This window comes from Mustela putorius, unplaced genomic scaffold, assembly GCF_011764305.1.
Source record: "Mustela putorius furo isolate JIRA1106 unplaced genomic scaffold, ASM1176430v1.1 tig00003858_pilon_pilon_pilon, whole genome shotgun sequence".
NCBI classification, from domain to species: domain Eukaryota; kingdom Metazoa; phylum Chordata; class Mammalia; order Carnivora; family Mustelidae; genus Mustela; species Mustela putorius.
The window spans coordinates 2,532,447-2,545,325 of NW_025422010.1; the positions used below are offsets into that span (position 1 = coordinate 2,532,447).

The window sequence follows — 12,879 nt, forward strand, 5'->3', positions numbered from 1 at the left end:
CCAGAAACTTTGGAAACTTCCTAACCTCTGGGGGGTGGGGTGTCAGCTGACCCCCCACTCCCACCCCGGGAAGACTGCACTATTTCTACCTACTGCTTTAGAGGCGGTGGGGTAGCCCCATGATCTGACCCACCAGCTTCTGTGGTTGGTGGGCCCCTTGGTGTGGGCTGGGGTCCATAGTGAACTTTTCAGCTGCATTCCTGCCAAGGCCATGTGCTTTCCCTTTTCAGCCTTCCCCCTCCTTCACTTCCAGGCTCTGGATGGGGGCCTACCTTGAAGATACCTGCCCATATCACCCCTGGTCTTTTCTAAGCCCACCCAAGGAAGGGGCTTCACAATTGTATTAAGACCCAAGTACAGGCGTAGGGCACCTGCTTGCCCCTTCCCCTCCCTTGGACATCTGCATTATGTCCAAGGTCACCGGCTGTGAGCTGCTCGGGTCATGCTCCAAGGTTGAGGGAATATGTAGGAAGGACATCTGGTGAATCCCTTCATTTCACAGAGGGGGAAAGTGACGCCCAGAGTCAAGGAGGTCAGGCACGCCCTCAAGTCTAACCACCTCCCGGAGATCAGGCTCCCAGAAGTGGTGGAGGGTGGAGGGGAGGTGGGCCCGAGGCAGGGTCTCAGCTGAGGCTGGGGGAGGGAGCAGTGGGGTTTCTGCAATGAAGGCATTTGGGGGGTGGAGTGGGGATGACAGGGTGGAAGGCTGGGGAGAAAGCCTGCATTGCCAGGCTCTCCAGACCTGCGGCATGGGCCCCAAAAAGTCAGAGCTGGGAGCAGGTGCCTCCCAATGCACATAGGCTGCTGGGGGATACAGGAAGGGAAACCCCAGCTCACAAGGCATAGGCCGAAGCAGAGGGGCCTTGATGTCGTCCTGCACTGGCCTCAGGGAGGGCTTCCTTCCAGGAAGGCATGGTGTGGGGCTCCGAGTGGGCAGATGGGAGGCAGGCATTCCATGCAGAAGGAACAGCCCCCACGCAAGGTGAGGTAGGAGGCTGTCAGGGCCAGCCTTCTCTCCAGTCAGGTTTTCACTGGCAGATAACATGGTACCACTGGAGCGATGAGAGAGAGCAGGAGGCCGACTGTACTCCCCTTCCAGCCCCCAAGCTCTTCTGTACCTCACTTTGAGGTATTATTTGGAAATGAGTTTCTGCAACTTTTTTCAAGGATGCCCTGGGGCAGCCACTGGGCTTTAAGGAAGGGACAGGCTGCTCAATGGGACTGGAGCCCACACTTTGTAATAAACTGGGCTGACCAGGGCATGACTGGGTTGGGGAACGGGATATGGCTTAAATGGGATGCAGCAGTAGCCTTCATTGGCATAAGGGCAATTACTGGTTCCAGGGGACTTGGGAGCATGGTGCGCAGAAGCAACAGTGGGGTTCCTGACTCACAGATGCCCGACCTTTTCCATGGATTCCAAGGAGCCACTTCCTTGACGTCCCAGCTGACTTGAGAGCCTGACACTCCCGTTTCTTGGGGGATGGAGGGGGCGGCGGCTGGCAGGCTGTCCTCAGCTCTCCTGGATGTTGGCTTCAGCCTTCCCAAACACAGCAGGGGGCCAGCCTGTCTCCTATGCCCCTTCTGCCCCAGGAGACCCCCACTGCTCATGAGATACCATAAGGTGAACCCAACTGGGGGTACTAGGGGGTAATGTGTGGGTGAGTCCTGTGAGGTGGCCAGGCCAGCACTGACATACCCAGGAAAGCTGGGGTCAGTGTCCTCATCTGTTAAAGGAGGGAGTTGGGCCCCATACTCGCAGAGACCCATGACCCTGCACACTCTGACCAGGTATAGTTCAGGATTTAAGAGGGAGACACAAATGGCAGGTTCGCACAGAGCCAGAAGCAGAGGATGGAGATTCTGTGTCGGGAACTGGGAACACAAGGGAGCTTGAGGGGTTGTGACAAAGGCCAGGGCCGGGGTGGGAGCAGCAGGTGCTTGGATCCATGAAGGAGGCCCCAGCTCACAAGCCAGGTTCTGGCTTTAGCTGGAGCCATGCTGCCATCCCCGTGCCCCACCCCTGCCCCATGCCCAAACCCTGCACGGACATAGATGTGGGGCCCACCAGCCCTTTCACTGAAGCAGCTAGAACAAGACCCTCAGAGATCTTTGTGGAAGAGAAGATTGCCCTCCCCACCCCCAAAGATAGGCAAACACCCTTCCAGATTCCCTTGAATCTGTGACTTTCCTTCCTCCTTTTATTTTTTTTTTTAAGATTTTATTTATTTATTGGACAGAGATCACAAGCAGGCAGGGAGGCAGGCAGAGAGAGAGGGGGAAGCAGGCTCCCTGCTGAGCAGAGAGCCGATGCGGAGCTCAATCCCAGGACCCTGGGATCATGACCTGAGCCGAAGGCAGAGGCTTTAACCACTGAGCCACCCAGGCACCGCTTTCCTTCCTCTTTTAAAACGTGACCCCAAATATCACTACTACTGTTCTTCTGGGAGTAAATCCTTGCTGTCTGGGGCTGAAGTTGACACAGGGCTGCAGGACCTAGACTGCGAAGCAGAGCAGTCCTTAGGCATCTTGACTAGTAAGCTAGTTAAGTGAGGATGGGCAAACTCTCAAAACTTCCATGATGGGAGAGGGAGAGGGCAGGCGGGGGAGTGGATTCATGCGTAAAGTGCCAGCTACCCGGCTCCATAGCTCTGGGGCCTGGGTTGTTCTGAGGTCTGATTATTTTGCCATAATCAGAGAAAATGACTCATCCTCTGCTTGAAGCCTGGGATGGGCACAGTGATGTTCATGGTGACGCCACAAGGGATAGTGGGTGCTGCGTGGGATAGACCACTGGGAGCCATCTCAAGGAAGGAGCCCACGGCAACTACAGGCCCCAGGCTTCTGTACACACACACAAGGCAGCCCTTGTTACTGCCTGTGGCTCAAAGGCAGGCCTGTTCCTCACTGCCAATGTCAGAAAGGCAGTGACAGCTTCCAAAGGCTTGGCCTGGCAGCAACCCTTTCCCTCAAAGCCCCTCAGCTTTCAAAAGTAAATTCACTTAAATTCCATTTTTTAAAAAACCATCTCTTCCATCGAAGATTAAGCTGGTTTACATAGAGGCTAAGCAAGAAAGAGCAAGGGGTCCCAAAGGCTTAGTCAGCAGGAGTCCAAAAGTGAGGCCCCCACGTCTCTGGAGCCCCCAGGGATGGGGCTCATGTGGCCAGAGGAGCCCTCTCCCTGTACAAGCAGGGGAAATGAACTTGACTGTTCCCACAGGCCAGGCAGTACAGAAGGGCTGAGATGGTTCTAGGGCCAACTCTGGGTACATGAACTCCTAGTGCTAGTGGCTGCGTCTCACCTGGAAGGAGTTGCAGCCACAGAACACGAGGCATCACACACTGTGGGCTACCAAGGCATTCTAGTCCGAAGGCACCGGCTCTGGGAAGCAGCATGGCAGCTAAAGCCCCAAGCGTGGGGGCAGAGTTGCCTACTGTCCTATTCTCACCCCCACAAGGGAGCCCCTGGCCTTGGCTGAAGGGGCTTTGAACCAGTTAAGAATCCAGTCACTTTGGGCCTCGATACTGATTTTGTTGTGGACAGTGTCCCCCAGGGCCAAGACCTTCAATATCTAGCAGGGTTGACTAACACCTGAAGGCTTTCCAGAGCCATGGTTCCATAAAACGTGAAAGGCACCACAACTACAGACCGGGTGTTGTCTCTGGGAACTGTGTGCCAGAGGACAGCAGAACCCAGGCACAAATTTGGGGGCAGAGAGGGCAAGATAACCAAGGACTCTGCCTCCTGGGCACCTCCCCACCCCCACCGGAAAACTGTCCCAAAGTTCCAGAACGGGACTTTCTAGGTCAAGAAACTAGGGCACCAGCCTAGCAAGGTTTGACCCTGTGCCACCGGGAGAGGGCCTTCTCTCCCGGGGTACCCGGGAAGGTGGGGCTAGGAGAAAAGGTCCAGACGTGGCTGGCTCTTAAACCCCCCCTCAGGCCTATCAGCTGTTGATCCCCACCTCTCCCTCCCACTCTTCTGGCAGTCAGAGCCCTGGTGGTGGCCCTGCCCCTGTGGGCGCGAACAGATTTAAGTCTGGGTTCCCGCCAAGGGCGGAGTCAGGAACCTGCCCTAGGAGGGCAGAGCCCCAAGCTCCGATTTGATTCTGATTCCTGAGTCTGTGGCCCGAGGCAGGATGCCAAAAAGGCTGGAGCCGCTGATGGGGCAAAGGGGGTTGCTGATGGGGCAAAGGGGGTTAGAGCTAGGAGAAAAGACCTTAAGAGTAGATTCCCAGGGGAGCAACCGTCCCAGCCCGTTCCCAGGTCACTGTCCCAGCCCTGCACTCACTTGTCCAAAAACCAAGGAAGCCCGAGAGGCAGATGCAGCCTCCAAACCATTTATTTGTCCGGACTTGGAAGTGGGGGTCGCTGTGGGGGTGGGGGACGAAGTGGACACAACATTGTGGGTGGCAGGGCCTGGTGCGGGGGGTTGGGCAGGCGTGGCGCTCAGGCGAAGGTGGAGCCGTTCCAGCCCACGTTGGCCGCGTTCATGTCGTAGTAGTTGATGTAGATCCTGCGGGGCGTGGAGGCCAGGCTCAACGGGCTGCGCCCCCACCCCGCACCAAGCGCGCGCCTCCCCCTCCCCCCACCGTCGTGCCCCCAGCGGCCCCACGCACCTATCCGGGCTGACTCGCAGGCGGTCGGCCAGCAGGCCGCACAGCAGCTTGCTGTAGGAGCGGTTCTGCGGGCCTCCGATCTTGCCGATGCTGTGCAAACTGCAGAGAGCGCACGGCTCACTGGAGCCACCGAAGGCCATGAGCTGGTCTGGGACCACGTGCACCGCGATGTACTGTGGGGAGACAGGGAGCGATCAGGCGGCAACCCTACTCCCCCACCCCATCCGCGTCCAGAGCCTCGCCTCAACCCGGAATCGCTTCCCCCGCCCCCACCTCCCCATCCCCAGGCCAGGGTCCACCTCGTCCAGCGAGCACCCCCTGTCCCTGTTCCCTCCCGGCAAACCTGGGCCGGCTTGCCGGTTGCCTGCGCCAGCTGCTGAGTGAGCTCGGAAAGGAGTCCGTCCGGCACGGAGGCGCGGGGGACGTTGGTGTTTACTACGAACATCGGCATGCTGGCGGAAAAACGGCGGGGACCGGAGCACGGGAACTAACCGACGCGCCTCCCGCTGCAGCCCGGGAACCTGAGCTACGTGACCGCCGCACGATGCCCCCCCCACCCCGCGCCCTTAGGGCGGTCGCGGCCCCGCCTCCTGTGACGCTAGCGCCGGCGGAAGCCCCGCCTCCGTGCTGCCGCGCTGCTCTCCCGACTGGTGACATCACCGCAGGCCTGCGCCGCCGCAGCCCTCTTCGACTGGTGACGTCATCACGGGCGGACTTTGGCGCGACTTCGGGCTCTGGCGTCCCGGGCCCACGCACCTTGTGGAAGCCGTTCTCCCCGTGGTGGCCAGAAATCTGCCTTTCGTTTCTTTGTTAGTCCTTTCATTTAGTCACGGATGTGTGTGCCAGGAGTTGGGGCTACGGTGGTTTACAGAGCACATGGCCCCGGCCCCCCCCCAGGAGTTCACAGCTGGTGACATAGATGAAGCCCCAGCCCATTCCACCACAAGCGCGGGAGCTTTGTGCGCCCCGAGTCTCCAGGGCCACATGTCCGCCATGGCTATGGGCCTGGGTTGGGGGGTGGGGTGGGGTGGGCGTGTGTGTCCGGGAGAGGTAGTCCTTGCTGCAGGCGGAAGTGGGGCAGGGCAGCCATAGAACCAGAGTCAGAGTCACCATCCAGGTGCCTTCCCTGCACGCTTGTTCTTTAAGGTGAGTGAGGCTGTCGGGAGACCCCAAGGGCAGGGTGGGGGATAAGAGGGGAGGCTCAGGTGGTCAGCAGCGCTGTCTCAGAGCCCACCCCAAGTCTCTGCTCCCCTGAGCAACTTCTCCACTTCTGCCAACCTAAGCTCCTCAGGGAAGCCCCACCCTAGTTAGGTCCTGTGGGGATGCCCTTGCTAGGAGTCATAAGAGATTTCTTTCTGTCTCTTCCACTAATGGTAAGCTCAGGGCGCATCTAGTGGGTGCCAAGCATACAAAAGACACAGACTAAATACTGGCTGAATGTACCAATGGGTGAGTGGAGATAGCCATGACCTGGCAGGAAGAGGACAGAGCAGTGGCTGGATTGAGGCCCTGGCCATGCCTGCAGGTCTTGCCATCACTGGGTGGAAGGGCTTGTGGCTAAGTGGCCACTCACTCCCCCCTCCGGGGAGCCCTGCAGATAAGGGTGCTATGCTGGGGAGCAGACCTCTCACAGGTGCTGGAAGGGGCATGTTGCATTTGGCCAAGTCCTCAGAGCTCTCCTTGGCATCTGGCAGGCTAAGGTGGCAGAGCACACACTGGCTTTGACAATAGCCATGTGATACAGCAAGGACACTCGTGCCTTTGGGACCAGCCAGCATCCAATCAAGTAGGTCCCATGGCCTGGTTGTGCAATAGCCTGCAAGAGTTTGCTCCTCCCACTGGGCCCCAGGCTACTTACCTCCTCCTGCATCTTGCACCCCAGGCTCCCTTAACTGCTGATGGACTGATGCATTCCATGCCATGTCTCCAGCTGGGCGCCCGTCAGTTCAGTAGCAAGTTGGGCACTTCCTGTTCCCTGTGTCCAAATCCAAGTGCATCACTTTTCCTCCCTCACCTGTTGGCCTGCCAGTGAAGCATGCTTCCCTCCACTGTCACCCTTATCCTCCCTTCTCTGCCCCCCCCACCTCCCCACCCTCACCTTAGTTTAAGTTAGCTGGCTTCACCTTTATCCTAGCGTAGACTGTGGTAAAACCAGGGGCCACGGCTCTTCTCGGGGAGGAGCCTATCTCTCTGCCCCGGCGTCAAATCTGGCCATATGACTTGTCTGGCCCAGTGAGAGGTGAACAGAAGTGACATGAGCGACTCCAGACAGAAGACTCAAGAGCCAGCACCAGGATCTCTGAGATGGTCGCAGTGTGCTGAGAGGGATCTGCACCCGCAAACACGGGTGATGCCCCTGTAGGTGAGCCACTGCAATTTTCAGGATGTTTCTGTAGCTGAGGGCTGTCTTCCATGATCAGGACAGCCTCTGAGCTCTTACCATTTACTCTGACCCTTCCCAAGAGCAGTCAGTCCCATCTTTCTAGAAGGGCATCTGGGGAGGTGATCTCATTCCCTATCCCATCCCTTACTAGCTTGGACACTTAGCACTAACCTGTCTGAAACTCAGTTTCCCTACCTGTAATTTGAGGATGATAGTAGTGCGCACCTTCCAGAAGAAGGTTGTGAGGACTGAGTGGCCTAAATACTGGTGAGGGTCCCCACCGATACTAGAGGTAGTCTTGTCATGATGCCCTGGGGAAGCGGCTCCCCCTGCCCCCCACAACTAGCAGCATCCTTCCTTGTTCCCTGAGTCTGTGCGCTGCCCTTCAGTACCATGTTCCTGGCTCTTGGCTCTCACATGTGTCGTGAAATGCAATTTGCATTTACTTTCCCTCATCTACCTAAGTCCCTTGGGAAACCCCCAGAGCTTCACGCTGTAACGTGGTCCTATAACGTGCCCAGCACCTCTCCCATCCTTTGAGGCCATCACCACATTTCTATTTATGAGGCCATGTTTCCTTGCTAGATGGTAAGCTCCACGAGAGAGGGGATGGTCTCTTTTTGGCTGTTGCTGTATGCCCGCCTCTGGAAACATTACCTCAGTGGTAGGCAGAGGGCCTCCAGAGATGTCCACGCTCTCACCCCCTGGAATCTGTGAATATGTTATGTTACGTGGCAAAAGGCACTGCACAGATGTAATTAGAGTTATAGACCTTAAGACAGAGGATGATCATGGATTATCTGGGTGGGCCCAATGTAATCACATGAGCCTTTAAAGCAGAGAATTTTCTCCAGGTAGACTCGGTGAGATGCGACAGAAGGGTAAGTCTGACTCAAAGCAAGAGAAGGACTCAATGTACCTTTACTGGCTCTGAAGATAAGGGCGCCGGGAGCCTCAGTCATACAACCACAAGGAACTGAACTCTGCTAACAACCTGAATGAACTTGGAAGTGGTCTCTTTGCTAGTTGACTTCAGCCATACAAGACTGTAAGCAGAAGACCCATTCTACTGGACTTCTGACTCAAACTGTGAGATAGTAAATCTCTGTTGTTTAAGCTACTAACATTGTGGTCATTTGTTCTGGGGCTTGATAATGGTGTGCTGAACAGCAGGACGCATGCTCTGGGAGGTGTTAGCAGGCACGACTGCTGACCTGCTTGGGATCCTCTCCATATTCATCCTCACTGATGGACTCCCAGTTCTGTCTGGTAAGAACATTCGCTGCCCCTGGAACAAAATATAGCCACGCAAAGCTCATGCAATATATGGGGTTTATGGGGAAGCAGCTGCTTTGCTGACAGAAGCATAGCCCTGCCTCCTTCCTCCTGCCTCCACCCTGGAACTTGGACATGACCTCTAGAGGTGCAGTCCATGTCAGGCGACCCTAAGCTGGAAAAACCCCAGGCATAGAAGCAAGGAGTGGGAGCCCAGTGAGGCCCTGACAGCTCTCTGCCTAGGCCTTTCGGCTGCCTTTCAATTACAATAGAAATAGAAGCCCCTCTCTGCTCAAAGTCCTGCTTATTGGGTTCATGTCATTCACAGCCCCACTGCAGATCCTGCCTGCTGCTGCCAAGGACGACCTGAGTGGCCATGTCCAGTGGCACAGCAGGCATTCTCAGTGCAAGACTCCTCCTTGGTGCAAGCACTTTCGTGGCAAACGTTTTTACCACCGAACTGACTGGCCATAAGGCAGTTTTGCCATAAAAGATAAAAATCAAGAAAAATACAAGAAGGGCACCTGGTGGTTCAGTCGTTAAGCCTCTGCCTTCAGCTCAGGTCATGATCCCAGGGTCCTGGGTTCAAGCCCAGCATCCAGCTCCCTGTTCAGTGGGAAGCCTGTTTCTCCCTCTCCCACTTCCCCTGCCTGTGTTCCCTCTCTCATTGTGTCTCTCTCTGTTAAATAAAATCTTTTTTTTAAAAGATTTTATTTATTTATTTGATAGAGATCACAAGTAGGCAGAGAGGCATGCAGAGAGAGGAGGAAGCAGGCTCCCCGCTGAGCAGAGAGCCTGATGACGGGGCTCGATCCAAGGACACCAGGATCATGACTTGAGCCGAAGGCAGAGGCTTTAACCCACTGAGCCACCCAGGCGCCCCGTTAAATAAAAATCTTTTAAAAAAAGAAAAGAAAGAAAAGAGGGGCATTCAGTAAAAAGGACCTAATGAAACTGGAAAAGAAAATTACTGAGACTTTGCTGAGAAATACAAAATATTTGAGAACATTTAAAACAGGTGGAGATTCTGTGCAAATAACTGATTTTGTTTTGTAGATTGTACCCATGCATTTGTTTGCAAAATAGTATTACGCGTTTTGGGGGTCTTTTTTTCATCTTGTATCACTTTTATTATTATTATTATTTTGCTCAGTTTTCTTCATTAAGAGAGATATCTGTTTCCAAACACTAGGATGCATTTTTTTTTTCAGATTTATTTATTTGAGAGAGAGAGACAGAAGAGAGAGACAGTGGGTCAGGAGGTTAGACAAGAGGGAGAAAGAGAGAATCTCAAGCAGACTCTGCACTGGGCATGGAGCTCAAGGCAGGGCTCGATCTCACTACCTGAGATCACAACCTGAGCCAAAACCAAGAGTCAGACACTCAACTAACCCTGGCACCCTTAGGATACATGATTGTAACTGAGCGTTGAATTACATTGTGAAAGCTTCTTTCTAAATTTTCATTTTCATTTTAATTCCAGTGTAGTTAACATAAAGTGTTTATTAGCTTCAGGTATATGATAGAGGGATTCAGCCACTTCCTTATAACACCCAATGCTCATCACAAGTGTGCTCCTTAATCCCCACCACCTGGTGAACCCATCCCCCCACCCACCTCCCCTTCCGGTTACCAGGAGTTTGCTCTCTATAGTTAGCAGTCTGTCTCTTGGTTTCTCTCTCTCTCTTTTTTCCGCATTTATTCATTTGTTTTGTTTCTTAAATTCCACATATGAGTAAAATCATATGGTATTTGTCTGACTGACTTATTTCTCTCTGGAAATACCCTCTGGTTCCAGCTACCTCCTTGCAAATGGCAAGATTTCATTATCTTTCTTTTTTTTTTTAAGATTTCATTCTTTTTCATGGCCAAGTAACATTCCATCACACACACACATACCACATCATCTTTATCCATTTGTTGGTCATTGGACACTTGGGCTGCTTCCACAGTTTGGCTATTGTAGGTAATGCTGCTATAAACATAGGGGTGCATGCATCCCTCTGAATTAGTATATTTGTATTTTTTGGGTAAAAACCCAGTAGTTTGGTCACTGGATCATAGGGTGGTTCTATTTTTATTTTATTTTACTGTTATTATTTGAAAAGATTTTATTTATTTATTTGACAGACACAGAGAGAGCACTAGTAGGCAGAGCAGCAGGCAGCAGCTGAGGGAGAGGGAGAAGCAGGCTCTCTGCTGAGCAGGGAGCCCAATATGTAGCTCAATCCCAGAACCCTGGATCATGACCTGAGCCGAAGGCAGCTGCTTAACCAACTGAACCACCCAGGCACCCCTATTTTAGTTTATTTTTTTAAATCTTACTTTAGTTTGAGTCAGTTTTGTTTTACATTGTGAAAGCTTCTACACTGTTATTTGGTTTTGGCATATTGTCACATGTCCATTGATAGCCATTCCATAGTTCTTTGGCAAATGTTGGTTCAATACTCCATTGCACTGTGTAGACCATTATGAGGCTAAGATTTATGTAATATACAAATGAGAACATTGTGTCAATGGAGAATTGGAATCAAACTGTCCACCAGTTGATGAAACCAAAGAATGATGTTATTGAAACCAGTTACTCTTCTTTTAATCTTTTATGGCAAAACTGTCTCATAGCCAATTAGTTATGAGGCAAAATGCTTGCAGCGAAGAAGCTTACAAGAAAACTACCTAGAGGGGCACCTAGGTGACTCAGAAGCTTGAGATCTGCCTTAGGCTCAAGTCATGATCTCTGGGTCCTGGAATCAAACCCCGTATTGGGCTTCCAGCTCCGTGGGGAGTCTGCTTCTCCTTTCCCTCTGCCTCTCCCCCTGCCTGTGCTCTGTCTATCTCTCTCTCTGTGTCTCAAATGAATAAATAAAAATCTTTTTTTTTTAAAGATTTTATTTATTTGACAGTGAGAGCGATCACAAGTAGGCAGAGAGGCAGGCAGAGACGGGAGGCTCTCCACTGAGTGGAGAGCCTGATGCGGGCTCAATCCCAGGACCATGAGATCAGGACCCAAGCCAAAGGTAGAAGCTTAACCCACTGTGCCATCCAGGCGTCCCAATAAATAAAAAACTTTTAAAAAATTAAATTAAATTAAAAAAAAAAAAGGAAAACTACCTAGAACCATTCGGTAGGTAAGGGCTGCTGGGCACAGAAGTGAGAGGGAAGAAACCTCCCAATGAAGGTGATGTGGGAAACAGAGGCAGAAGAAAAATTATTAAATTTCCTTGCCCACTGACAAGCCCTTCAAAAAGGCAGAGTGACATTCCTCTAGGGACTCAACTGCCTCCACCTTAACACTTTGCTAAGTCAAAGGGCAATCCTAGCCTGAGGACCCCTACCCCTTGTAAGGACCTATTTAGCAAGAGGCTTTCATTAAACTGTCCCTGCTCCCCTTCCCCCAGGGGATTCACTTAAAAACAAGTCCAGCTCCAGGTAACAAAGCCCAGATACAAGGGTGGATCAGGCCGGGTGGAGAACATCTGATCAGTGGGAGGGATGCATACTGTCTCCCTGGTTACCAAGGAGTATGGGCCCCGCCCTTTGGGAGCCTTTTGGGTGCCAATCCCAACCAAGGTGATAGGCTGGGTCAAATGTCTACTAGGGTAAATTGTAACTCAGTTGGTCACCTAGCATCACTGTGGAGTTTCCTGTGTGTGTTACAATCTCATTGGCTACCTGTGCGTGGCCAGGCCCAACCGCATGGCCTTTGCCCTTAAAAGCTAGTCTGTGAAACAGAGAAGGGTCGCCCTCTCTTGCAGGAGGTGTGTACCCAAACGATGAGTTGATGCTTGGCATGAAATAAAGCTTTGCTTGACCTTCGCTTTATATCAGCCTCGCTCCTTTAATCACAGACCCGTTATTGGGGCAGAACACTCAGGATAAGTAAGGATAAAACATAGAGATTTTTTTTTAAGATTTTATTTATTTATTTGACAGACAGAGGTCACAAGTAGGCAGGCAGGCAGAGAGAGAGGGAGGAAGCAGGCTCCCTGAGGAGGAGAGAGCCCGACGTGGGGCTCTATCCCAGGACTCTGGGATCATGACCTGAGCCAAAGGCAGAGACTTTAACCCACTGAGCCACCCAAGTGCCCCAAAATGAGGATTTAATATCATTAAAACTAAAAATCAAGTGGCACCTGACTGGTTCAGTGTTAGAGCGTGCAACTCTTAATCTTATATGAATTTAAGCCCCACGTTGGGCTTGGAGCCTACTTAAAAAATAGTAATAATAAAATTATAAAATTGGGGCATACCAATGTCCTCTCCAGGATGGCCTTCCCTCCACTTGGTCCTGGACTTTCCTATCTCCATTCAGCAGCAGCCTTCCCCGGGGATGCCTTCCAGACCCCTCCAGCTGGAAACCCACCCCTCTCTAGGCCTCATCACCCTAGGCCTCAGACACATTTTCATGGTCGGCCTCCAAAGAAAGCTGTGTGGGGTGTGTGTGTGTGTGTGTGTGTGTGTGTGTGTCCCTAGAGTTTTGCTCCAATGCCAGAGCCTTGGTTGTGGGACCTGGGCTTCCCCTCAGCGACCTTGTCCTTCTTTGGGTGTCTGGTTCTCCCTCATCTTCCATTTCCTGCTGCCTACAGAATGGAGCCACCGAAC

General features: G+C 52.7%; 1 protein-coding gene and 1 long non-coding RNA gene across 2 annotated transcripts; one reads left to right on the forward strand and one right to left on the reverse strand.

Annotated features, from left to right (window-relative positions):
* Window positions 1–4,324: 4,324 nt before the first annotated feature.
* Window positions 4,325–5,196, reverse strand: MIF (macrophage migration inhibitory factor). The gene is made up of 3 exons (XM_004742486.3): window positions 4,963–5,196; window positions 4,620–4,792; window positions 4,325–4,516 (listed from the first exon to the last, which is right to left on the reverse strand). Exons 1-3 carry the CDS (start codon window positions 5,068–5,070, stop codon window positions 4,450–4,452), a joined length of 348 nt encoding a protein of 115 aa, XP_004742543.1. The 5' UTR covers window positions 5,071–5,196; the 3' UTR covers window positions 4,325–4,449.
* A 185-nt stretch (window positions 5,197–5,381) lies between these two features.
* LOC123387601 lies at window positions 5,382–8,126 on the forward strand. The gene is made up of 2 exons (XR_006602032.1): window positions 5,382–5,765; window positions 7,857–8,126. It is a non-coding gene; the product is annotated as an uncharacterized LOC123387601 (long non-coding RNA).
* Window positions 8,127–12,879: the final 4,753 nt, after the last annotated feature.